At 49.0% G+C, this 26,208-nt stretch overlaps 2 protein-coding genes, 1 long non-coding RNA gene, 1 other non-coding gene and 1 pseudogene across 4 annotated transcripts; 3 read left to right on the top strand and 2 right to left on the bottom strand.

The window, feature by feature from the left end:
* The first annotated feature begins 376 nt into the window (after positions 1–376).
* On the top strand, positions 377–2,233 carry LOC100826960 (annotated as a pseudogene).
* Positions 2,234–12,618: 10,385 nt separating this feature from the next.
* On the top strand, positions 12,619–13,203 carry LOC100826647. The gene has a single exon (XM_010234975.1). The coding sequence runs from the start codon at positions 12,619–12,621 to the stop codon at positions 13,201–13,203; it is 585 nt and encodes a 194-aa protein (XP_010233277.1).
* Positions 13,204–20,108: 6,905 nt separating this feature from the next.
* LOC104583190 lies at positions 20,109–21,316 on the bottom strand. Its single transcript, XM_024458334.1, has 3 exons — positions 20,940–21,316; positions 20,744–20,845; positions 20,109–20,659 (listed from the first exon to the last, which is right to left on the bottom strand). The coding sequence occupies exons 1-3, from the start codon at positions 20,949–20,951 to the stop codon at positions 20,369–20,371; spliced, it is 405 nt and encodes a 134-aa protein (XP_024314102.1). The 5' UTR covers positions 20,952–21,316; the 3' UTR covers positions 20,109–20,368.
* A 774-nt stretch (positions 21,317–22,090) lies between these two features.
* On the top strand, positions 22,091–25,397 carry LOC112270590. Its single transcript, XR_002962855.1, has 2 exons — positions 22,091–22,205; positions 22,274–25,397. It is a non-coding gene; the product is annotated as an uncharacterized LOC112270590 (long non-coding RNA).
* Positions 22,714–24,086, bottom strand: LOC112270589. The gene is made up of 3 exons (XR_002962854.1): positions 23,768–24,086; positions 22,966–23,667; positions 22,714–22,845 (listed from the first exon to the last, which is right to left on the bottom strand). It is a non-coding gene; the product is annotated as an uncharacterized LOC112270589 (transcript).
* Positions 25,398–26,208: the final 811 nt, after the last annotated feature.

The following is a 26,208-nucleotide window of genomic DNA, read 5'->3' as shown; positions in this document are numbered from 1 at the left end:
AGTCACAGGACCAACAAACCGCTGGCCAGAAGATGATACGGTGCTACCAGATCCAGGGGCGTGAGGACGACTAGGACGGCAAGGCCTGGAGATCCGTCAGCAGGGCAACGCATCCTAGTCGCCATCGTGGGATGTAATTCTTGGTCAAAGGCTTAGTCCAACAATAAGGGAGTAGTTCTTGGTGAAAGGCTTAGGCTTCGTTTGGCATTGCGGTGGACCCTTGTCATAATCCTGATTTTTTCGACCGCTTTTCACTAATTTCTTGTTTGGCTAACCATCTTTTCACTAATTTCGTGTGTATTTTTCGCCAGCAGATAAAAAATAAGTTCAGCGCAGCACAGTTCAGCAATGCCAAACTGAGCCCTAGTCATGAAGTATGCCCACATTTCGTGCTAAAAATTCAAAAGATTTGGATGGCGCGGTAAAGTGCTTCCCTGTTCCGACCGCAAATAAAAACAGCGAGGAAAGTAGGGGGCTAGCCCCCGTGGCCGGCGTCGTTGGGTCAAGGGAGCAGAGGAGAAAGAGACGAGGCCGATCGAGCTGCCTAGAGGGTTGCCTATCGCTGTGGACACGTGGACGCCCGCCTCCGCCCTCAAGCGCCACCACTTCCTCACCCACGCCAACTGCGACCACCTCGCCGGGGTCACCGCCGTCTACGCCTCGCACCTAACGGTCCTCATCGACCGCTACATCTTTTCGCAAGTAATCACCAACCTATGTGTCAATTTCTAATTTATTTGTTTTCATCTCATCTCCATGTTTGTGTTATAAAATTTCCCCTCCAAGCTTGGACCGGACGCGTTCCTGGAGCTGGAGCTGGGAGCACCGGTGCTTGTCGAGGACCCCGACGGCGACATCACCGTCACGGCCTTCGACGGCGAACCACTGCCCTGGTTAATCATTCTTATTCCCCGTCCCGTCAATTCCTCCATCAATGACATCACCACGTACGGATTCTAAAATTGTCTAATACCGCTGGTGCGCACCTGCAGGCACTGTGATTTTCTTGTTCGAGGGCGGCTTTGGCAACGTTCTTCACACCGGCGACTGCCGCCTCACGCCTGACTGCATTGAGGGCTTGCCCCTACGGTACATCAATGCCGCGCGATCTGGGAAAGGCAGGCGCTACATTCTTGCCGCATCGACTACTTGTTCCTAGATTGCACGTTCTCTAGGTGCCCGCTGCAGTTCCCTGCCAAAGAGGCTTCCATACGCCAGGTCTGTGTGCCGCTTAATCTAGTTCTAAGGGCGTCTCCAATGTATGCAAAAACAATTGAGCTCTTGTGACCAACGTTGTCAGCTCTGATGTATTATATATATTTTTTCCAGGTGATAAATTGCATCTAGAAGCACCCTAACGCACCGACGGTGTATCTCGTGTCCGACATGCTGGGGCAGGAGGAGATACTGATCGAGGTGTCGAGGGCGTTTGGGTCAAAGATTTACGTTGACAAGGACAAGAGTTCATAGTGCTACCACACCCTCTCTCTCGTAGCACCAGAGATCATCACAGATCATGCATCCTCTCGCTTTCAGGTGATTGCATTCCCCAGGTTGTCAGAGCAGGCTGTGGAGATGCTCGCACTGGCACGGGCAAAGCAGCAGCCGGAGCCTCTCATCATCAGTCTTCTTCGCAATGGTATGTACGACACGTGCAACAGGAGGCATCGCCAAATAAGAAGCTGTCGCTAACGGAGCCCATGAGGGATGAATTCGGGGTGTGCACGTGTGCTTTTCAATGCACTCGTCTCGCGACGAGCTGGACAAGGCCCTGCAGTTCCTGCAGCCTAAATGGTTTATCTCGACGACGCCTCCTTGCCTTGCCATGGATCTAGCCTATGTCAAGAAACATTGCCTCCTATCCCGACTAGGCCACAATGATCCCATATGGAAGTTGCTCAGAATAACCGACGGAAATTCTACTGTCACCGGCTCACCGCAGGCGGTCCAACCCGTAGTAGAAGCGATCAAGGGGAGTGAGGAAGAAGGCACTAGTTTAGCTGACTACACTCAGGTATTACAGGCTGGAGAACGAGCAATAGAGGATTCTGAAATTGAAGTGGCGCCAGCATTAACACTGTTTGGGAGAGCAAGGCTTGGATTACCTGAATATTGTGAATTCTCGAAAGTTGAGTATGAGAGTGTTTGTGTGGCAGAACTTAATTTTGAAGCCGAAGAAAAGAATTCCGGCACAGAATCTTTGGAGCTATGGAAGGATGCGAACTCTAGCTAGGGCGCCATCGATGTCATTGGTTTCGATCAGGTTGCACCAAAAGAGGTGCATGATCTGGCAAAATAATTTGTTTTGTTGGTGAACGGTGAATCCACTGATGGCGCGCAAGCAAAAAGCATAGCTGAACGTGAAGTTGAATACGGTGCTAAACCTGGGAAGAATACAAAATGGCCTGAGGGCGTGGGACCATCATGGGGAGCTAGATTCAAAGTCAGGGAAGTTGGCAAAGGAGATAAAATAGAAGCCATAGAAGAAGCTCTTTCAGAGGACTGTACTGTTCTAATTGGAAACGGCAACAAATCTGAAGGCCTTGGCACTGACAGACCAGGTACTTCGCTTTCAAATGTTCTCCATGCCAAGGTGAGGAATCTGTATAGGTCCATGAACGTGCCGGTTCCTCGGGCATTGCCGTCGCTGGTTGAGCTCATGTGAGCCTCCAAACGACCCAAGGTGTCCTCGTCCTCCCCAATTTCTGATGTTTAGTTCCTAGTTGCATGAAACTGACAAATTGTAACGGTACCATTTGCTTCCTCAACGGAATATTCCCCTAACCATCTCATTATTACAAATTGTTCTCCCCTGAAACCCCTGGTTTGCCGAAAGCGCAAACCATTGAAGTACGTAGAGTGCCAGCATTGGAGTCGCACACTCGTGAGCACCGCTTCTAGCCATTGCATGGGTGCCAGCTAAAAGAAATTTTTTGAGGAATTGATTCACTTGATCCAGTTCTAACTTTTGTTGACTTTGGTGGGGCCCAGGAACCAGTGAAATGGGGAAGGTTGGAATGATCCCAGGATTTTATTTTTTATTCGGTTTGTGGGTCCCATAAATTCCAAGCGAAGGAATTTCCAAGCAAAGGAACCCCTTCCTGGAAGGGTTCCTTCGCTTGGAAGTTTCCTAGCACAGCCCACATTGGTCGGCCCTTGCTCCACCCATTAACAGTGGCTAGGTCTACCTCGATCCCCCGGCTCCTATCTGTCTCTGTAAAGTGTTGTTGCGTGTAAGCACACGTTGATACGACGGCTCGGTGAACATCTACTGGCAGCTATGTCCCCTCTTTAGGTGTGACTACTGATGAGTAGTACTGACCACGGCTCCGTTTCTGAGTGGACTTGAATCGTGCCGAGCAAGGTGCAATAAAACGATGCGCATCGGTTCACCAACCATGGAGTATATATTTGGGAACCGTGCGTAATAAAAAATTGACATGTTTACCCTACACTGGGCGATCCCATTTTGCCAGTGACCTGTTCGGTCATCACTTGACGCTGGTCTTTACCTCGGTACTGCCGTAAAGCCCGCTGAGAAAATCAGAAACCTAGCTCTATTTCTTCCCATCTGGACGATTTTTGCCTGACTCTCGCTGAAAGTTTGAGCATCCAGCCGTGTAGGGCTCGTCGGCAATTAAGAGAGGACAAGCCGATACGCGTGCGGTACGGTAGGAGGAGTTCTCGGCGGTGCCTACGCGCAGGGATCCTCTGTCCCATCTCTCATGGGACATAGATTCACCAGCGGCGGATCCGTTTCGGTTTTGGCCGGGACGGAGGACGACGACCCGGATCCCCCGCTGCCTCCAAGGTATGAAAATCCTTGTGTTAGAGTTGCCGCCATTGCTAAATATATGACGTGTTCTAATTTTGTGCTTCAAACATCGTAAAGTTTGATCATGTTGATTGAAAATTGTGCCATCATCTTTCTGAACTCAGATTATTATTGAGCATATATTCTAACTATTTCCTTTATTTATATTAGATAATTTCCGTAACACTGCACAATAAGGGAAGACCTGGAGCAATGGAGCTTGGTGTGTTATGAAGATGTTTTGGGCTACAACTCCTCCTTTGTCAAAGGGGAAGAACCACTTTCTCTCAGAGCCTGAACCCGAGCCTGAGATTACTCCCAACAAGGTGGCATTCAACCAGGATAGCATCAGCAGCAAGCTTGCTCTTTTGTTTCGAATCTGCCTTCCCCTCATTCCCTCCAATCCCGGTCATATGATTAGTGTATCCACATCTTCCACTGTATTTGGAATTATTGTGTATACCCATCTAAACATGTAATTGTAGCATGGAGTACTACCTAATCATATCGTGCGGTGTGAGAGGAAGAAGTCTTGCAGGCCTGTGTTTTGTTCAGCGGTTCAGTTTCTTGGGCCGCCACCACCAGAGCCCAGCCGGAAGCGCTCGTCGCCTCTCGCAATAATGGAGTAGCTGGTACAGTACTTAACTGATCTCCTATTAATCCTTCTCTCTGCTCAACAAATCTTGTGGGACAGGGATCCCTTGACTTAAGTCACTGACTTGTTGACCCGGCCCCACCCGTCAATGATTTTTTTTATTGTAAATGTAGCTCGTTTATGTCCATCTCCTAACAATCTCGGTTCTTCTGCCGAAATTTTTCCAAAATCTGACGCGCGAAGTGGCGGGATAGTGAAAAATTTTGAACTGCGAAATGTCCATTATACCATAAAGTACTCCTTCTCCGAGTCTCCAAGGAATCTAGTTCTGTGTCCTTTGCCGTCCGCCCTCTGAGAGAGCCACCGCCCGCCATCCACTTCCCCCTCTGCTCCGCCGGCCACATCCACCCCCACCCGTGTCCCTCCCTGTTAGCGCTTCGCCATCCATGCATCCATGGGCGGAGCCAGGCTAATGCCTGGGTATGGCATACCCAGATTTTTTGGCAAAAAGTTTGTTACTACTAGTACTTGCTACTTAGCATACATGTGTATGAGTAACATGTACGTGTCAGCCTCTGCTTCAATTCCAACTATATTTATATGCATGGCTCACCAATGTGATGTAACTAACTATCTCCAAGCTCTTGACATTCTCACTATACCTAAGGCGATTTTAATCATGATTTTTTAAATTTATGTGTCTAACCATCAATCATGTACCTATACATAGTGGCACACCTCAACCTAGATATGAATGTAACCGATAAATTGAGCCAGAACTCAATTAAGACCAATATTTTTAGTACATTATGTATACACTCTCTCATCGACTTGTTCTTTGTCGGAGAAAAACCTTTGCATACCCATCTCTGAAATCCTGGCTCCGCCACTGGTGCATCTCGACCACACATCCTCATCTGTCACCAACTCGACACAACGTTATCTGCCCTACACCACCGCCAGTCGGCCACATCGTGGCCGCGTTCTGACATATGATGTTTGATATGGACATGCTAACCATGGATACGACCATTAGAACCCTAATTGTTGGTGTCTCTAATAATTATAATCAGGTGAATTCAATTACAAAATGTTTTCAATATGTTACTTGCAAAGAGGCGGAGCTACTATCTTGTGTAATCTTATTATTTAGGCATCTTATTGAACTTTACAAGTCCAAAGTGAAGATGAAGTGTTATAGCCTGCAAAGGGAGATTCAAAGTGAAGTCTATCAAGTGTACTTTCCAACAAATCAAACGGCACATGATTCGGAGCTTGCTAGAGAAAGATATCACGAATTAAAGTTGAATCCGATTCGGGTCCGAGCTGTCAGGAGACCCGAATTTGTTTTAATCACCCAGGCCGCATCCGGAGTCCAAATCAAGCAAACAAGTACTTGTTGGAAAGGTAATTACAAGACCTTTCCAACGGATCTGGCCCCATCAAGAGATTCCACTCGTGCTGACCGTGGCGGACAAAACAAGCTGACGGATCTGTTTTTCTGTTTCCTAAAGAGTTGTAGTTTGTTAGGGAAGTTAGAGATAGAGTTGGATTTCGGCCTCCTTACTCAAGGTGGACGAAAATATCTCTCCCTCCTCCTATTTATACCCCATGAGCCCCCCTATGGAGCCTTGGGTTTTGTTTAGTTAAAAGTTAGCCATCGCTACTACTTCGTGTAATCGCGTGTGTCGGTTAGACCACCTGTTTTACCGCTTTCGGAACCCCAACTTATCGTCTCGTTGAGACATTGGTTTGATATAGTATATTCGCAATTTTAGATTGCATCCGCTATTTATCTTGTTCTTGCTTGTTCTTTGATTGCTTGCAGGAACAAAGACCTTCGTGGTCAGGTTGATCGTGCCCCCGCGTGATCAATAACCCTTTGGAGTTGGTGTATCTATTGCTAAGGCGCTGCCTGCTAGGCCGTAGTCGGATCGTCAACGTCACCTCCTACCCAAATCGAGAGTTATCAATCTCATCGAAAGATCGGGCCACCCGCACCCGTATCAATGTTGCCTGCAGGCGCACGGGTAATTTCTGAAGAAAAGGATGCCAAAAGGGGCTCTGATCACTTGGTAAGGGAGGTGATTGTTCTTCCCATCGTTTCATTCCTTATTATTTACTGCATGTGTTGTCTGACTGAAAGAAATCTAATTGTTGTCATGTTCAGAGGGTGGATAATGTGCTGGGTAGCAATCCAAGTTTGATTGTGTATCGTAGAAGGGGCTCTAAGTTTTGTCAGAACCGACCTCCTATCTCCAAACCTAAGATCAAGGTGATAGTTCATCCCATCTCAACATGCTTTATTATGTCTGCATTGTTTGATTGCCGAAGCAAACAAATCATTGTCATGCTCGCTTGATATATATTTTTGTATGCTTTTTGTCAGGGAATTTTGAAAAGTTCCAAGGCCATCGACAAAACTCATATCAAAATGTGTTACAACTGCCTCTAGGTGCAATTCGATTAGCGTCTGAACGAAAGAGTTTTAATAGGCGACGCTCCGAGCACTTAGCTATTCTACGCGCCTACATAGAACGTGTTGCTCCCGGCACGGGTTGGGTGGTCCGTTGTATTTTACCTCATGTGCAAGCACGGTTGTTGCTCCGGGGTTCAATTTCAGGGTGGCGTGGAGGCGTGCTCTCTCCGTGTCTCGTCATGAGCCCCCGGGAGACAAGACCGCTCGCGCCCACCTGCCCCATGAAAGGCACCCTTGCGCGTATGACCCCCCATCAACAGTCAGCCACACTCCCTCGGTCTACAAACAAGCGCAGACAAGAAAATTCCATGAAAATCAAAAAGCAAGACAGTAAGTGCATCAAGAAGGTGTCAACCAGACGGCTTCCTCCTCAATTTTCCCACCACCAACAAGCGAGGTGCACAGAGGGATGTAACCGTGTTTGACCCCAGGATAAAGTGCTCTGGAAAGAAAAATGCACATTCTTTCATGGGCAAGCCTAAACCCAAAGGACCATCCATCCATGGATGGAGGAAGCAGTCATTCCTGCGAGAACTATCATCTGCAACAAATGGCACACGCACCGGCACTGGCCAGTTCAAAGAAACAACATCGGGCACACATGCATCGAAAAGAAACAGAACGACGTCTGACACGCCCTTGGATCCCCGTTCTCGAGAAACAAACGGCCTCACAAGTCGCGCCTCACATGGTAACCGGAAGGGACACGAGCAGATTCCCACCCCGCGCGTTAACCGGGACAGTCCAAGGGACACACAAAAGCACACCTCATAATCGCGAACAACACCCCTTTTCCGAGGGCACAGGCACAAACCAGACCACCCTCGATCCCTCCTACATATCGCTTTCTCCTGAGACTAATATAAACCTCGCTCAGCCAGCAGCCATGGAGATGGAGGCGGACACTCCTCGTTCCAGAGAGTGAAGCACGCGGTCGGTGACGTGGTTATGACTAACCACGTACTCGACTCGAGTATACCCATCATGACCCAGCTGGGGCCCATGAGGAAGCGTACTACGACTCCAGGAGTCCATATGCCCAACCTTGCGGCTCAAGACAAAGAAGTTTAAACATAGTATATCTCTATGATGTAATCGACTTGGACTCGACCCGAGATCTGGTCTCCTGCATATACAAGGGGACCAGGAGGCGGAGCCAAGGTCACCTAATCTTGCATAGAAGCCGCCTAGACGCACTCGCCGGATCCAATCTGAGCATATGCCTCGACGGCATCCTGGTAATCGACTCATCAATACAGATGATCTAGTGTAAAACAGTAGTGAGAATTCCTCCGAAACTGCAGGTTGTCATTTTCTCCGGAGGGAGTAGGCTATCAACAATCGAGTTAGGACTAAATCTAGGTGAATCAATCAAAGGGGGATGAAGCAAACCGAAATATAGGCAGCACTTAAACAATGTTTTTGTGATTTTCGTTTTACTTTAGATAATTAAAACACTAGCACAAGCAAACAACAAATACAGGGGCAGATTTATAGACAATTAACCGGGACAACAAGTAATCTCACGAGCAAACATATAGGACAGGGATAGAAGCAAATTATTTAGGTATGGGAGAGAGTTCATAACAGGGCAGCAACATGTATATTATTACAGAAAATTAAATCACAGACTAGTAGATATCACAGACAAATCTCAGGACAAAATATAATTACATAGCTCACAAATATCACAGTAGAACAACTCAACAATTGATAAGGTTTCTCACTGACATTTAAACAAACGGCTTGTAGGCGCACAAAATCAACACAAGTTCTCACTTTCAGTTCATACAAACAGCAAGCAAACAGGGGGGAAAGGGAGAGAGATTTTGATGGGGATTCACCCAAGGAGAAGGGGCAGCACAAGTTGGAGAAGGGGAAGAAGCTGCAGGTTGTCTTTTCGTGCTTGCCGATGGCGTCGTTCGCTGCTGCAGGTCGGGCTTGGAGGAGCTGCAGAAGTTATAGATGATGAAGTGCATAGCCTGCTGTCCTGTGGAGTGGAGGAAGGGCAGCAGCAGGTTCGGTTGCTCGCCGCCACGCCGGCCTTGCCGCGGCGGCGGCCGGTGGTGGAGCAGCAGCAGGGGGCAGGGGAAGAAATATTATACTTATAGCATTCAGATTTGCACGAAGCGAGGAGCCAGGGATTTAACCCCCTGTGGCATATTTGCATTCCGGCCCTTCTCCTTTTCTTTCTCTCCCACAAGTTGGTCCTTTTCATCTTCACATGAGCCCTTGCCTCCTTGTTTCCTTTACATACAGGTCCTCAAGAATAAAGCTTCATTTGCAGCTTGTCCAAAATTAGGAGAAAGTGTGCCTTAATGCACTGATCTGCAAAAAATATTACATATGGTGTGATTTTGCTCATCTGATCAAATATTATACTTATATCATTCAGATTTGAGGCAAAATGAGATTAAAATGATACCAAAAGGTCAATTAAGTGGGGCAAATATCATGCAAATATTACCTTGACCATACCCCCACACTTAAACCATTGCTTGTTCTCAAGCAAAATGATAAACATTGCTCAATATGGATGAGGGTAAAACTGAAATGCAACAGCTTTGCAAATTGCACACGATAGACCAAGATCTGGTGAACTGAGATTTGTTTTAGTAGAATGACATCCTTCAGCTTCAATGGTTTGCCAAATTTGAAACAAAGACAATAGCATGATGGTATGCAAATGATAATGGCCTCAAGATATACTATGGTACATAAGAATGACCATGTATTCAGCAAATTTACCAAAGAGAGGCTATCTGTATAGGATGTATTCATCTAAAGAATACAAACAAAGCAACCAGGCTAGAGAAAATCATATGCATGCAGCATGATGCTGGACAATAATCTAAGCAAACACAATGCCTCCATCCCGAGAAGCAAACATCATGAAGCATAGTTGAAGCAAGCACATAACTGTCCCTGGAAGAGTAGACAGGGTGTGTTTCGTCCTTAATATGAGCGTGAAAATGCCTAAACATCATATTGTCTCCTTCGCGAGAAACAGGCAACATGAGTTCACTACAAGAATTTGGTTGAATTATGATGTTCTCACGGTGGCGTTCTAGTAGACTGTCACCTAAAATAAGAAATCCTCTCGATTTGGTCTCGGATGGTCGGAAAGGCCTCGGGAATATGCTGTCAGAGCCGCTCTTTCCGTCTCCAATCGAGATTCGCGGGACGCATCGAGCTACAGCACCCCTTATTGGGCTGAGTTCTTACGATCCAGTTCATACAAGTGACGATCAGGCACCTCGTGTCAGACGTGGGGCCCGCATGCAAGGTACGGAAGGACGCGCGTCCTCACCACATGCTACCGTGTGTGCAGAGCCGCCGCTACATCTCCAGGCGACCCCGCATGTCAGGCTTTTACCTTGTTTTACGAGCACGTGCGTTATTTGCTCCAGACGACTTAGCCCGCCTATCAGACCCGACCGCATGTGTTCTTACGAACTACTCCCACGTGTCCACCCCGTTCACGCGTGGGCCCGTATTGTCAGTCCGTCCAACCTGGTGGACCCACTTGCCGACGTGGTTATGACTAACCACGTACTCGACTCGAGTATACCCATCACGGCCCAGTTGGGGCCCACAAGGAAGCCTACTACAACTCTAGCAGTCCATATGCTCAACTTGGGGCTCAAGACAAAGAAGTCTAAACATAGTATATTTCAACAATGTATTTGACTTGGCCTCTACCTGTGACCTGGTCTCCTGCATATATGAAGGGACCAAAAGGGGGAGCCAAGATCAACCAATCTAGCATAGAAGCCGCCTAGACGCACTCGACAAATCGAATCTGTGCATCTAGCCCCCGCAGCTCCCTTGTAATCGACTCATCAGTACAATCTAGACAAGCAGGGCGTAGGGATATTACCTTCCGAGGGCCCCGAACCTGGGTAAATCGTGTCCCCTGTGTCCTTGTTAGCCGACGAGATCGCCAACACATACACTTGAAACTTTCCTAGATACAAGTCCAGCAATATGGACATTGTCGAAGTCACCCCTACGTCATTGGCGCCGTCTGTGGGAAGGACGTGTGTTGGAGACACGACCTCAGCGGTTCCATCTCCAGACGACAAGTTGTCGACTCAGGCGGAGTTGATGACCTTCGGCTCCTTCCACTTCACCGCCCATCCTCCATTCACGCATCCACAAGCAGATTCTAGAAGAATTGAACAAGGCAGGAGCCTCCTACGTCGGCCAGGAGCTAGCCAATCAAAGACCATCTTGGGACCAGACTCCACCCCATGCTGACTGAAAAACCCAGTGCGATCGCCGTTCACCTACCTTGGGGCGTAACGAGCGTGATGCCAACCCTCAAGGGAGAAGTGGGTCTCCCGTCGAGTCGACAATCACGATCATACTCAGCAGAGAAACCACCGTGAGTACTCTCCCGAATCGGATCAAGACCAAAACTTGCGGAGCACCATGCTTCAGCCGTCGTATTCGCCGAACCAGGATGCTGAGAAATCTCAAGCCACCTGCTGATCTGGCCAAATACGATGGCACTCAGGAGCCCAGGACCTGGCTCGAAGATTATCTCACTGGGATTCGCTGCCAGGGCGGGTCACGGACTATTGCCATGCAGTGCCTTCAACTCCAACTCAAGGGCCTAGCACGCACCTGGTTGAATAGCCTACACGACGGAGAAATCACCTTGTGGGACGAACTGGTCCAGGCCTTCACTCGTAACTTCAAAGCTACGTATAAACGCCCGATATCCCTTGAGCAGCTCCGAGCCTGCACTAAACGCGAGGGGGAATCCATTCGCTCGTATATTCAGCGTTGGACCAACACCAAACACGCCTCCAAGGAAGTCTCTGATGAGAGTGCCATCGATGCTCAAGCGAGGGCTTTGTCGAGTCGATCTTAAGGAAGAACTGGGTCGCGTCCGACACGCAACCATCAACTATCTGATGGAGATTGCCAATCGGTGGGTCGACGGTGAAGACTCGGTCCGCAACGAGTGTCATCAAACTCCAGACAACGATAGAGACCGCGGCTTCGAGCGCAGAAAAAAGTGCAAGGGTCGCACGTTTGAGGAACCCACGTTACCTGAGTTCATCGCAGCCACCTCACAAGGAGAGAGAAGCCGCAGCGGTGACTTTCGCGGACACAAACCACAGTGGCAGCGCAAGGGAGGCCAGCCTTCACTCTCCCAACAGCTGGCGGCTCCTTGCCCTTTTCACGTCTACAGGGACGAGCAAGGCAACATCAAGCCCAGCCACCCGCTGATGGACTGCAAACGCTTCAAGGAGTTGCAGCACGAGTTCGCACGAACCCAACAATCGACTGCGTATGTTGGCTATCCTCAACTACCTGGCCCACACCAGTATACGAACAACAGAGTCGACATGGTGCCACCGCCTTCCCATGCCTAGGACCGTAGCCGTTGGTGCTCCGCCACCTCCTCCACTTCAAGCTAACTTCGCTGAAGCAGTGAGTCGAGCACAGCCCACATCGGAATCGTCACCCGCCACTGTCGATAGCTATCTAGCTCCAGCAGGTCACATATGCATGATCCAGAAGGGCAAGCCAACCAATCGGGTCTAGAAGTTGACAACCCGATAGGTGCATATGGCCGTGGCTACACTGCCCGCCGTACCTAACTACCTCAATTGGTCTGAAACAAAAATCATCTTTTCCCGAGAAGATCACTCTCCCCGAGTCCCGTGACCTGGGCATGCAGCCTTGGTGCTTGATGCTCAGATCGGAGGATACATGATGGGCAAAGTGTTTATTGACGGCGGCAACAGTCTCAATATCATCTACTCCGATACTTTGCGAGGGATGAATCGCTCAACAACGAAGCTTGCTGCCACGGACACAACTTTCCATGGCATCATCCCAGGCAAAGCACCTACGCCACTAGGCAAAGTGAGCCTGGATGTGGTGTTCGGCACGCCTGACATATTTAGACGCGAAAGACTCGACTTCAAAGTGGTCGACTGGCCTTCCCAGTACCACGTGGTCTTGAGTCGAGTCGCGTTGGCTCGCTTCATGGCGGTCCCGCATTATGCTTACCTTAAGCTAAAAATGCTTGGGCGCAATGATGTGATCAGCGTTTCCAGCAACTTCACACGTTCAGATAGCCGTGACAAGGAGTTTCATAAAATCTCCGAGTCATTCGGCATGCATGAAGAGTTTGAACAGCTCAAAACTTCAACCGATCATGATCAACCTCCCGTCATCAAGAAAGCGACTCATCAACCCGAGTACAACAAGAAGGCAGATACTAAGGAAGTTCAGATCCACCCGACCGATCCTAGCAAGGCTGCCGTTATCTCAACGAGCCTTCCTCCTGCATAGGAAAGCACGCTTGTCGAGTTCCTCTGTGAGCATTGGGAATTCTTTTCTTGGGTGCCAGCCGACATGCCAGGAATTCCCAAGGAACTCGCCGAGCACGCACTCAATTCGACGAGAACGCCAAGCCGGTGCGACAACCATGCGGAATTTCTCACAGCCAGAACGCAAAGCCATCAGAGAAGAGGTCAACGGACTCCTTGAGGCCAAATTCATCCGGGAGATAAAGCAGACGACCTGTGTAGAAAACCCCGTCCTTGTCTCGAAAAAAAAACACCACGACCTTCGCATGTGCGTCGACTTGATGTCACTTAATAAGAACTGCCCCAAGGAAAACTTCCCCTTGCCTCGGATCGACCAGATTGTCGACTCGACTGTCGGCTGCGAGCGCCTGTCTTTCCTCGATGCCTATTCAGGCTACAACCAGATTCGACTCAAGGTCGAGGACGAGGAAAAGACCGCATTTGTCACTCCTTACGACGTCCTTTGCTACATGACGATGCCTTTCGGCCTCAAAAATGCAGGCGCCACCTATCAGCGTTGCATGCAGACCTGCATGCAATCTCAGCTCGGCAACAACGTCCAGGTGTGTATCGATGACATCATCATCAAAACCAAGAAAGAAGCAACCCTCCTCAATGACATACGAGAAACATTCAACCTGGAAAAGTACAAAATCAAGCTCAATCCCACCAAGTGCACTTTCGGGGTACTTCCTCTCGGCTCGAGGCATGGAGGCGAATACGACAAAGATTAGAGCCATCCTAACAATGAAGGTGCCGACCAAAATCCATGAGCTCCAACAGCTCACCGCTCGACTTGCTGCTCTGAGTTGGTTCATCGGCAGGCTAGGAGAAAAAGTTTTGCCCTTCTACCATCTCCTAAAAAAAGAAGAACGATGATTTCGCATGGACACCCGAAACCAGGGCCTCCTTCGCATACCTGAAACGCCTGCTGTCGACTTCGCCGATCCTTGTCGCCCCACATGAAGATGAACAAATCCTACTATACATCGCAGCCACCACTCAGGTGGTCAGCACAGCTATAGTGGTTGAGCGAGCCGAAGAAGGTAAGACCCACGGTGTCAAGCGCCCGGTCTACTACAACAATGAGGTTCTCTCACCAACGAATCAACACTACCCTCATTTCCATGAGCTTGCATACGGGGTCTTCCTGACAGCACGCAAACTCAGGCATTACTTCCAACAGCACTCAGTCGTGGTTGTTAGCGAGGCCCCACTTGCTAACATCCTAAACAACCCAGAGGCAACAGGCCGAGTCACCGAGTGGGGAATCGAGCTCTCTCCTCGTAACATAACTTACGAGCGAAGAGAATCGATCAAGTCGCAAGTGCTTCTCTATTTCATCGCTAAGTGGACTGAGGCCAAGACTCCGGGTCCGCTGGACACGTCCAGCTCATGGACGATGTACTTTGACGGGTCAAAGCGGCACGAAGGAGCCGGCACCGGCGTCGTGCTAATCTCACCGAAAGGCGACAGGCTCTGCTATGTGCTGCAAATGCACTTTCGCAACCCCTCTAACAATGAAGCCGAGTATGAAGCCCTCCTACATGCCATGCGCATGGCCAAAGCCTGCAGGGCCACTCGACTCATGATATACGGTGACTCGTACAGCAGACGATGAAGACCTGTGACACCATCTGTGACACCATGATTGCTTACCGCGACATGTACAATATGTTGGAGGGCCAATTCGAAGGATGTAAGTTGTGCCACATCAGCCGCAATAGCAATGACGAGGCTGATAATCTGGCCAACCTCGGCTCGACCCGTTCTCCTGTCCCATCCGGGGTATACTTGGAGGTCATTCATCAACGGTCCATAAAAGAAAAGAGCGCCATCGCCCCAAAGCAATCAACATCAACTGACGGAGCCATCAGCAATGACGAACCCTCTAATCTCAACTCACCTAACGATCCAGAGATCGCAAGTGGTGAGGAGGAGTCGGACGGGGTGCTCATGGTCGAGCCAACATGGATGCAGCCTTTCCTCGCATTTATGCTACGCCGAGAACTCCCTGAGGACGTAGCCGAAGCTCGACGCATTGCTCGCCGCTCTAAGGCATTTACCATCATTGAAGGCGAGCTCTACAAGCAGAGCGTCTCCGGCGTTCTCCAGTGGTGTATCACACCTGTGGAAGGACGGGAGGTCTTGATCGACATCCATCAAGGCACGTGTGGCCACTACGCGAGCAGCCATGCTATCGCGGCAAAGGCATTTCGAGCCAGATTCTACTGGCCGACAGCACTACAAGACGCCGCCGACATCGTGACCCGATGCGTGGCTTGTCAGATGTTTGCCACCAGGCCACAAGTGCCTGCCTCAGAGCTAAAAATGATTCCCCTCGCCTGGCCCTTCGCCCAGTGGAGACTCGACATGGTTGGCCCACTCCACCGGTCCAAAGAAGGAGGCCATACCTTCCTGCTTGTCGCCATCGACAAGTTCACAAAGTGGATCGAGGCAATCCCCATGACAAACGCCACGGGCACATCTGCTGTGCTTTTCTTCCGTTCCATCATATTCCGCTTCGGGGTGCCACACAATATTATCACAGAAAAAGTTCCAACTTCATCTCAAACGAGCTCCAGGACTTCTGCGAGAAGATGGGGATCCGCCTCAACTATGCCGCTGTGGCGCATCCACAGACCAACGGACGGGTCGAAAAGACCAATGGTCTGCTCACAGTCGGCATCAAGAAGCGACTCATGACTCCCCTGCACCGAGCAGCTGGAGTGTGGGTTGAGCAGCTACCCTCTATCCTCTGGAGCCTGCGTACGACTCCTAACGGCTGCACCAAATTCACACTGTTCTTCATGGTGTATGGCACCGAAGCCGTTCTACCATCTGACGTCAGGCTCAACGCCCCTCAGGTTACGGCATACTCTGGTCCGGAGGTCGACATGCCAATGTGTGAGATCGAGATAGGCAATCAGAGGGGGGGTGAATGATTGCGCGGAAGAAAATTAAAACTTTTCCTGAAAGTTCAATCCCTTAAATCCTAATCTGTTTGTGATAGTAAATCCAATGTAACTTTAGATTGGCTGGACCAAAAATTATGTATGAGTATGCAAAAAGCAGGTATTGAAATTATCTAACCAACACAACAAGAATCATCTCAATCGGACATATGAATCAAAAGATATGATCAAAACAGTAACAGCTGACAGAAAGTTACGAGGATTAATCTAAAACCAATTTTGAGAAATAATAAGAAAGATGAAGTAATCGCGGTGTTTCCTTGATCTCGTGATAAACCTGAAGCAAAGTATTATGCACTCGTGATAAACCTGCAGCAAAGTGTTAGAAAGATCTATCACGAAGAATCCACGAAGATCCGAGAAGAACAGAGATGACACCGCCAATGAATCTCTTTATTGCAACGATGTCGATCGATTATAAAAGATGCGACCATGCATCCAAGAACTCTCCAAGAATTGATCTACATCCAAAGCTCTGAGTTCCCTCACGTCCTTGCTAAAACCCTAGCCTAGACGTCCTCTATTTATAAGGAAAAATTCGCGATCCTAAACCGAGTCCGAATCCAACATCAACTCCTCTGTCCCGGTCAGTATTCTGCCCATGGGACCCGCATACGACCTCGGATTGAGATGACTCCAAAAGCAAACTTGTTCGTCTCGACGACGCTCACAACTTTCATGTGGACCACTTTTCCATCAAAAGCCATTTTGATGACGCTACTGTTTAATCTTTAAACAGCTCTCATCCAACCACGGCTGGACCTACATGTCTTCACGTTGATACCACTCCATGCCATCAACTCTTCTTGTGTTGTCTTCAAAACTCGACCATCACGTGTCGAATATTTCCAATACCGTACATCTCCGGTATAAACAACGTACGACAAACCAGTGTCCTCCCGGATCATCGTAGCCTTCACTTTCATTGTTCCTTCGCACGAACGTTCCGCATGACCTTGATCCTCGACCTCAACTTCGCCCAAGCTTCGTCCCTCGATCCCGTCATCGACCACGTTTCTCTAGCTCCGGCAACACCTGAAAGCGAACACACAAATAACAAGTACGAGCACAAGTCCACGACTTGACTCAGGGTAAGTTCCAACATAACATACATGTCATCACATAAGTATCCATATTATTCAAAGTATCCACATCAATGTTTCATCTAAAACACTTGCCAATGTTACACATCACCTATGATTTCACACAATGGAAGACACCCTCGACGCAATCGACAAAGCTCGCGACGTCGCCGTCGCACGAGCAGCCGTTTACCAGCAAAGCCTACGCAACTACCACGGCCATCGGTTGCGTCGCCGCTCCTTCGTCGAGGGTGACTTAGTCCTTCGACTCAAACAGAAGGGGCACCACAAGCTCCAATCACCATGGGAAGGACCATACGTTGTCACCAAAGTGGTGTCATGCGGCGCTTATACTATCATAAAGATATGAAGAGCGGTGTCACCTACAACAGGCCGTGGAACGTCGCACAATTGCGATGCTTCTACGCTTAAACCTCTACAGTTTTTTCTCTATTTAGTTGTTTTCTCCATCTCTCCTAGCCTAGATTTGTCTTACAGTCTAATTGTTCTTATTACTACCGTGTACTCCGGTACATAATAAAACTGTTACTTTTCTCTACTCAGAGCTCAACTACTTTGTCTTGGACACGCCTGATACTTGGGGGCTTCGTCCAAATTGACCATAATACCATCTTGGGCGCCAGCTGAGACACCCAGGGGCTATTCCCAAGTCACTACTTTTTCCATCTTGAACTTACCCAGCAATCTGGGTCTCGTTCAATCGACTCATGAGGGTATTGCATACACCCGACACTCGGGGGCTTTGTCCAATCCCCCCACATTAGGTCCTCGACCTGCTGCTCGGGGGCTCCGGCCACTCGACCTCTGAATACAGTTTTGGTCGCACCCGACGCTCGGGGGCTGCACCAAATCGACAGCCAAACCCGGTCTTGGACGCACTCGACACTCGGGGGCTGCGTCCAATCGACCCTTAAAACTTGACACTTAGGAGCTGCGTCCAGTCGACCTTCGACCTTGACTTGGGACCCTCGAGAGACTACGTCCAATAAGCCTCGACACTCGGGAGCTGCGTCCAATCGACCCTTAAAACTAACCCTCGAGAGACTACGTCCAATCAGCCTAAAGTGCGGTCTTAGACGCACTCAACACACAAAAGTCCAAGGCCGGACATGCAAGACCAAAGTACTTGGGTCTACCCCCGACTGCGAGCAGTCACGCCTAGACCCGGGGGCTACTCCCACCGGGAGCGCTGGTAGCGCATCTGGTAGAAATCATTCTGCCACTTCACATGTCAATTCCAGCCAAGACAACGCTCAGGAGCCACTCCCACCGGGAGTCTCCGGGCTAAAAAAAAACAAGACTCAAATCTACATTTGGGTTCCACTCAAACACAGACATAAACTTTACTATAGATTTCCCAAAGCAACATCGATCTTTAAACTTCGAGAATTTACATTTAGAGGACACAACTGTCGCACCAGTGGCCCACGGGGTCCCACTGATGCTGGACGAGTGGGTCGCAACGCCCACGGTCCCGCAAGGACAAGTTTCCGAGTAGGGTGAGCCCCCTCCCCCCCCCCCCCCTCCCGCAAGGCCAACCAACTGACCCCACGAGAAGACACTCACTAGCAAGACCATCACACATTGGAGGATGAGAGTTCTGACACCTTTGACAATGTCAAAGCCAAGATCCAGAATTGGAAGGGTACGTTCCTGCAGCAGCAACCCGAGAAGCGCCGTCCCGGCAAGGTCAAGGCATGCAGTCCCCGCAACGTTCCCAGCCCGAGTCGTGGAGCGCCTCCCGAGAACCTCCACTCGGGCTTACAGGTGGGGGCAGCAGAATAGTGAAGACAGGGCATTAACACTACAAGAATTTACCTAAACTATGACGTTCTGAAGCCGTAATAATGGGCCAAAAATCCGTCACCTAAAAATATTTTATGACAGTCCTGCTAAACATCTTTGACCCATGCTCATAGATTGTACTTCATGACAGAACGTCCCAGCCGTCACCAAGTTCGCCCTCAATGACGGTCCTAGGCCGTCTCGATCCTTACCAAGCCTTGGCTCCGCCCAGCCCATTAAGTCCGGTCAAGCTGTCACTGATACGATGACGTCAGCATTGTTAGGAGTGAATCTAACGTTTAACACATGTGTTGACCGTCAAAGCCACGAGGTAGGCCACAGGGACGACACGTGTCCGATGTACGGACCTGTCAGAGGACGACACATGTCGAGTTCGGATTGGTTCACGAGTCGGCTTTTCATAGTTTCACGTGTCGACGTTGCCGAGCTACACGTGTGGGCTTGCTGCCTTGACATGTGTCGCCATCCTAATTGGACACGTGTCTTCTTGCCGAGTGAACACGTGTTGGCATCTTGACAGGACGCGCGTCGGCATCCTGACGGTCCGCACTTCGGTTTCCTATTGGGCCACGTGTCTTCCTCGAGTACAGACACGTGTCCCTCGAGGCCCAAGAATTTGGTAGGCCCGTTAAGGCTAGTTAGGCCGGCCCACATAAATCGAGGCCTAGTAGTAACGGGCCGGCCCATTTACGGATTATTCATCCAGAGAAACAGTAAAGACCGGCCTATTTACGGTTTGTCAACAGGCCTCGGATTAATGGGCCGGCCCATTTACCATTTTTCTTAAGAGGCCCAAGAGTAAAGTGCCGGCTCTTTAATGAATTTTTGTCAAGCCCAGTAGTATCGGGGCAGCCCATGTCGACAGGGCCGTTTACGGTTTGTTCATCTGGCCATTCGTTCTATTCTGGTACCACGTAAGGCCCAATAATAACGAGGCCAAACAAAGCTACGGCCTATACGTTCGTACTAAAGATAAAACAGTCCACCAGGGACGTAAGGCTGAGCTTCACCACACCCAGGCCCCAGCACATGAGAAATACAATACATCGACAACAGAGGTGCCATTTTTGCGAATGGCATACGAACACAGCTTCCCATCGCACGATACGCAGCCAAAATAACAGTTCGATCATGCACTTGATCCATCCAACGATCAGGCAAGCAAAAATAACAGTTCAGCTATCGGACGACCAGGGCAGCACAGTACCTTTGGAGCTCATTGTACCGAGCAAAAAACTGGGCCTCCCGTGCAGCGTGCATCGCTTCAATGCCTGGGTGCAGCTTTATTGTTTTCAGCGAGAAGCCTCGTCAGCTCTGCTATTTGTTTGTGCTGCCTGTTGGAAACATCCCTCAGCTGAACATTCTCCTCCTGTATCCGGTGCACTTCTGCCGCAAGGATCTTTGCTGTGGTTCGAACGGGCTTTGGCTCAACCCCCACATTCTGAAGGAAACGAGGTTTCACTATACGCTTCAGTAAAACCTCCGATACAACCCAGGAAGCATTCCTGCTTTCACCATTTGCTCTAGGTCCGACAAGCTTTTGTTCCTTGTCGCCCTTGCATTCAATGGATAGACATGGTAATTAACCACGGAAAGCGTACGATTTGCTTTACCTAGGGCATATTGAAAGATGTCTTACAATGGCATCTTTTGCACATGTGGAAAAGCCCTTCTGCTTGCTGTTGTGGCAGAGCATGAACAGATCAAGAGCATTTGGTATTTTACCCTCGAATTGGTCTGCCTGAAAAGATATACGTACAAGCAAGACGCTTAATTGTCCTCTATAAAAAACGATCAGAACATTCTGTTCAACTAATACAAATCTATTAACTTACCAAGCTAACCATAACAGCTGCATAGCCGCGCGAACCGGTTGTTTGAGGAAACTGAACCTTTGAGCGGTTCTCCTTGTTGATTTGGCACGTCCTCTGCTAGAACGGTACAGTTACTACAGGTATATGTATCCATGTCGATAACAACAGCTTTGATTTCAGGAAGGAACTGACGAATGTGTTAGGTTTATTCCAGTGCTTGACCAGTTCTTCCAGTTATCGTCACTCCTGCTGTAGGTAGGACTAAGCAAGGGCACATCACAAGGGCACTTGATGTCGAACTGCAGTTTTTTAGCAGGTGTCGCTCTCGCTTAACAGCTTTCCTAAGAGAATCGATGCAGACTGCTTTCACCCGTTCATCCTTGGTATCAATTGCAAACTTTGCCTGCTGACATGAAAGAACAAGCATTAGAATGGCAATGCACGAAAATTACCAGCTATCTAAAGACTACAGGGGGCAAAGACTAGCAGTTTATGTACATTGAGTCTGTGTAGAAACAGTTTGATGACCTATTCCTTCTTCCTGTATTTGCTCCAATTCACATAAATTGGTATCAAGTTCCTAACCGCAATGTTGCATTCGGTTGCAAACTTCGAAGCTGTGTTAACTGAAGAAATCCCAGAACTCCCGGGGGGGACTATGATTGGCAGCTTAGTGCCAGTAGATTTGTACAACTTGTGGAGTTGTACTCCACGGTTTTTTCCCCTTCGCACGGGAGCATCTTCAAATTTGAAATCTACATATAACGTTTTCTCCGGTACCTGATACTCCACAGAGTTTAGGTGGATTATTAAGAAGGGGTATAACAGACTTTTCACACTAAAAGAAAAAAGAAAAAATATACTACTCAGCATCAGATTTCTCCTGAATCCCGATCGCCCGCACTCCTCTGAAGCACCGGCGGCGCCCTCCGCGCAGCAATTCGCCGCTGCTGTCCTCGCCCTCCTACAGCGCCGCCGCAGCTCGCCGCTCAGCCCATGCCGCGTTACCTCAGCGCCCTCCTCGCAACGTGCTGCTGCCGCTCGCCGCCAAGCCCGTGCCGCCTGCCTTGGCGCCCTTCTCGCAGCGCGCCGCCGCTGCTACCCACCCATCCTGCGCCGGCGACCTCCTCGCAGCGCTGCCGCCGCCATTCAAGGATTCGTGCCGCACGCCGGTGACGTCCATCTCACGGAGCTTCTTCATAGCTTGCTCGCCGACAGCAACAGGAGGCAGGAGATGGCGCACTTCTTGGCCGTGTTCCTGGGGCTCGGGTCCAGCAGTTGCGGCAGGTTCGGCACGGTCTTCTCGTCCTTTCCCTCGCGTTCGTCGGGCAGCCGCTAATTAACGTCGACGTCAGTGCCGCACCCACGGCCTCGCGCGCGCGTCCGAAGGAAAGCCACAACACCTGACGCGACGGAGGAGGGAGATTGGGAAGCGGCCTGTGGCGGCGGAGAGACCTCGGGAGGCGGCCTACGGCGGCGGAGGCCCCTCGGAGGCGGACGGAGAAGAGGAAACGGCGAGAAAGATAAGCCACGGTTTTTTGTTTACATTTTTATCCATGCCTGATACTTCGTTCGTTCTTTTTCAGTACTCCGTTGGGGTACTCCACGATCCTAAATTTGAGTAAGGGGGAGTACCAACTTAACTGAGCCTTTAGATCAAAACAAATTAACGGTCTTAATTAATTTCAGGGTAACATAGAAGAGGTATTAATTAATTTCGGGGTAACATACAAGAGCTCATAAAAAAACCTGTTGAGAAGATTATGGTCAAAGGCGAAAAGATTCTGGAAGAAAAAGTTTAGCTCAAGAAACATGCCATCGAGCCAATTGCCAGACGGAGTTGTCTCTTGTCGTAGCCCCAAATCCTTGTCCATCAAGTGCGCAGGGTGTTCATTGTCCGTAGAGACATCCCCTAAAACATCATTACCTAGGAAACAAGGCAGGCAGGCAGTGCGTGGTCATTATTGCACCAACAACTAACATACATGCAAGTGAGCTCTTCAGGGTACACATGGCTAAATGCGGTAAGCACTGGTAGGGCACTCACTTTCGTCAGATCGATGGGAGCTGCTAGGTCTGGCAGTTCTCTCCTCTTGCGCCGATCGTCTTTTCTCGATCGACGCCTGGTGAGCACGCAAAATGGACCAACCAGCTGAGGATGACAACAGCTGAACTATATAATAAGGCACAACAATATGGAGGAAGTAGAACCACAACCCGCAGGGGTCTGAACCACTTGCTCTTGAACAATGGACTGAGTAGGTCCACTTCTGTCGTCTGGCACAGGTCAGCCTCTCGTGCCCAGATGGGTAAGTGGATGCGTCGGGTTAGGCCTATTCTTCCACTCCTGATAAGAACACAATATGGACAAGACAAGCAAGCAGCATGACAACAATCTGTTCGGGTGCAGAATCAAAGAGCATATATGAAATAAGGAACGACGGTACGGAGGAAGTAGCACCACGGCTTCGGAGCTAGCCGCTGAGGTCGGAGTCCTTTCCTCTTGAACGAAGTGGTCAATTTCTGAAACTGCCTCGGTAGGTCTAGCGCTCCTCTCTTCTAGCACATATCGCACAGGTAGGCTTAGCACTAAGGGGTCAATTTCAGAATCTGGATCAGCACCTGAAACTTCTTCAGAATTACTCGATTCTCGATTTGTGCCGTTATGATCTGGGGTTCTCATTCCTGGCAAGATGCCCAGACTGTTTGAGAAACCACTGTTGTTCTTGTCTTGCGGCTGCTTCGGTGGCTTCTAAGAAGCACAGGAAAAAAATTGATCAATCAAACAAGAATTGCAACAATTAATTTGCAACCACAACCAAACGAAGGTATTAAATATGGCACGATACCATGGTAGAAAGAACTACAGATGCGTCTTGAAGGCTCGAATTACACAATGGTTGTCCCAGATGTGAATGCTTTTTACTAACACTCTCAGTGGTAGGTCCTTCAGTACTCAAGGATGCCAAAATTCTCTTGTTCCTCTGCATTGTCGACGACAAATAGTGCCCACCTGCCATCACTCTGATGGTTATCAGCCATCGTTTTGTTCTGTTTGGAAGTCTTGAATCCCATGCAACAAACACAGCAAAATATGGATCAGTGAAGCAAGCATAACAACAATTATCAGCAATCGCAATCAAGCAAAATATATAATAAGGTGCGACAGAGTACGAAGGTACTAGCTGCAACCTTTGAACGTAGTTGTTCGGTCTCACTCTGTCTTTTGCTGGCGCTGGATATTTGGTGTGTCCGAGTTGGTGCGTCCTGTGACTGCTGCTTCTTCAGCACACCTAGTCCACTGTTAGGGCAAATGTTTTCTTTCGAGTCAGCACTGACCTGGTAAAAAGCACATAACAATACCGATCAATCAAACGAGCAAGACAACAATTAGTTAGCCTTCGCCATCAAACCAGGAAACAACACATGATGGAGGAACTAGCACCTGGCATCTCGCCCGTTTAGATCGAACTTTTTTATGATTTGTTTGTTCGTCTGGATCAAGAGGATTGGGAAAACTGAGGCCACGGGTTGCGTCGGCAAACGGACCAGGACGTCTTTCTGTCGCAGGACAGAGAATAAGCAGAAGTAACTCTTGCAAGGAAATAAACGAACGCACGATATGAAGATCCATGTGACTAAATACGAACCCGGAATCAAGATCCCTCTAACAAACTACGAACCCACGAAATCAACATTCAGGTATGTAATGAACTACGAACCCACGAAATCAAGATCCATGTAACACCATAGGAGCCAACTAAAAATCAACATCCATGGAAGTATATGAACCAACGAAATCACGATCCATGTAATAAAGTACGAACCCACGAAATCAATATCCATGTAATAACTAAGAACCCACGAAATCAAGATCCATGTAATAAACTACTCCTACGAACGGACCACGAAATCAAGATCCATGTTAAACTTGTTACTGGTGGATCGTCTTAATATGAGGGATATGATGCGTCGACGACACTGGAGGATGGATGATGATGACCATTGTGTTCTTTGCCGTGGTCGTTTCCTAGAAGATAGGCAACATCTTTTCTTCTCGTGCACTTTCAGCCAAAGAGTTTGGTCTTTTCTCCAAATTGATTGGCGATCTGGTTCTTCCTTGGATGTGGTTGTTCGACAGCCGGGGAATTCCTTTGGACATCCATTCTTGATTGAGGTTGCAGCTTTTGCTTGCTGGCACATTTGGAAACAACGCAATGGTTTGATCTTTTCTAGGATTATGCCTTCATTCAGCTCCTGGCGTGCCAATTTTCTTCATGACTTTCATCTCTTGAGACATAGATTCAAGCCGGGGCTGGTTCCTTGGTTTGTGGCTTTGCTAGATTCTTTGTTGTATACTAGTAACAGTAGGCAGTTAGATAAGGTTTTTATCTTCCTTTGTCCCTTGTACAGTGTTGTTCCTTTTATTAATAAAGTTGCTGTAGGGGTTTCCCCCACAGTTTTTGGTAAAAAAAAAACTAAGAACCCACAAAACCAAGATCCATGTAATAAACTACAAACCTACGAAATCGACATCCATGTACTCCCTCAGACCCAGAATAAGTGTCTCGGATTTTGTACTAACAAGTCTTAGACACTTATTATGGATCGGAGTGAGTAATAAACTACGAAGCAATGAAAGTAAGATCCATGTGATCAACTACAAACCCATGAAAATTAAAAGATCGGGGCAGTTCAACCACTAACTAGCTAGCTGATCATAGGAATCGGTCAAACAATCGCGGCAAGAAAGACAAAACCAGATCTTAAAGCGTTCCTCATCGCGAAGGCTTGCGCAAAGAAGGAGGAAAAGCTAGCGGACAGGGACACGAAGGGGGGCGCGGATGGGTGGCCGGCCACTGGAGCGCCGCGACGACGTGATAGCTGGGGATGTGTGGTCGAGATGTACGGAGGACAAGGCTCTACACTCACCGGCTGGCGGTGGATTTGCAGTGCGCAGACGGGTAGTCGGTTCGGCTGTTTGAGAGGGAGGCGGTAGGGGTAGTGGCTTGTGGAGCTGTGGAGTAGTGGGCTTCGGGTAGTGAGCCGGTGACCTATCCACGGATCCACGCGCCAATTTGTGGTCAAAAATTTCGAATTTTTCAGACAGGTGGGTCCATGGTGCTGCGAGGGGTTGTTCACAACAGTTCATCCATGCGCCAATTCGGGCCGCCGTGTTTATTATGTGCACAACACCATCACACGATCACGCATACAGAATAACAGTTCAACGAGGACCTGCATCGCACGATCAAGCATGCAAATTGACAGTTCAACCTTGCACCACAAG

Source organism: Brachypodium distachyon, chromosome 2, assembly GCF_000005505.3.
Source record: "Brachypodium distachyon strain Bd21 chromosome 2, Brachypodium_distachyon_v3.0, whole genome shotgun sequence".
Classification (NCBI taxonomy): Eukaryota; Viridiplantae; Streptophyta; class Magnoliopsida; order Poales; family Poaceae; genus Brachypodium; species Brachypodium distachyon.
This window is presented reverse-complemented; position numbering and strand designations above follow the sequence as displayed.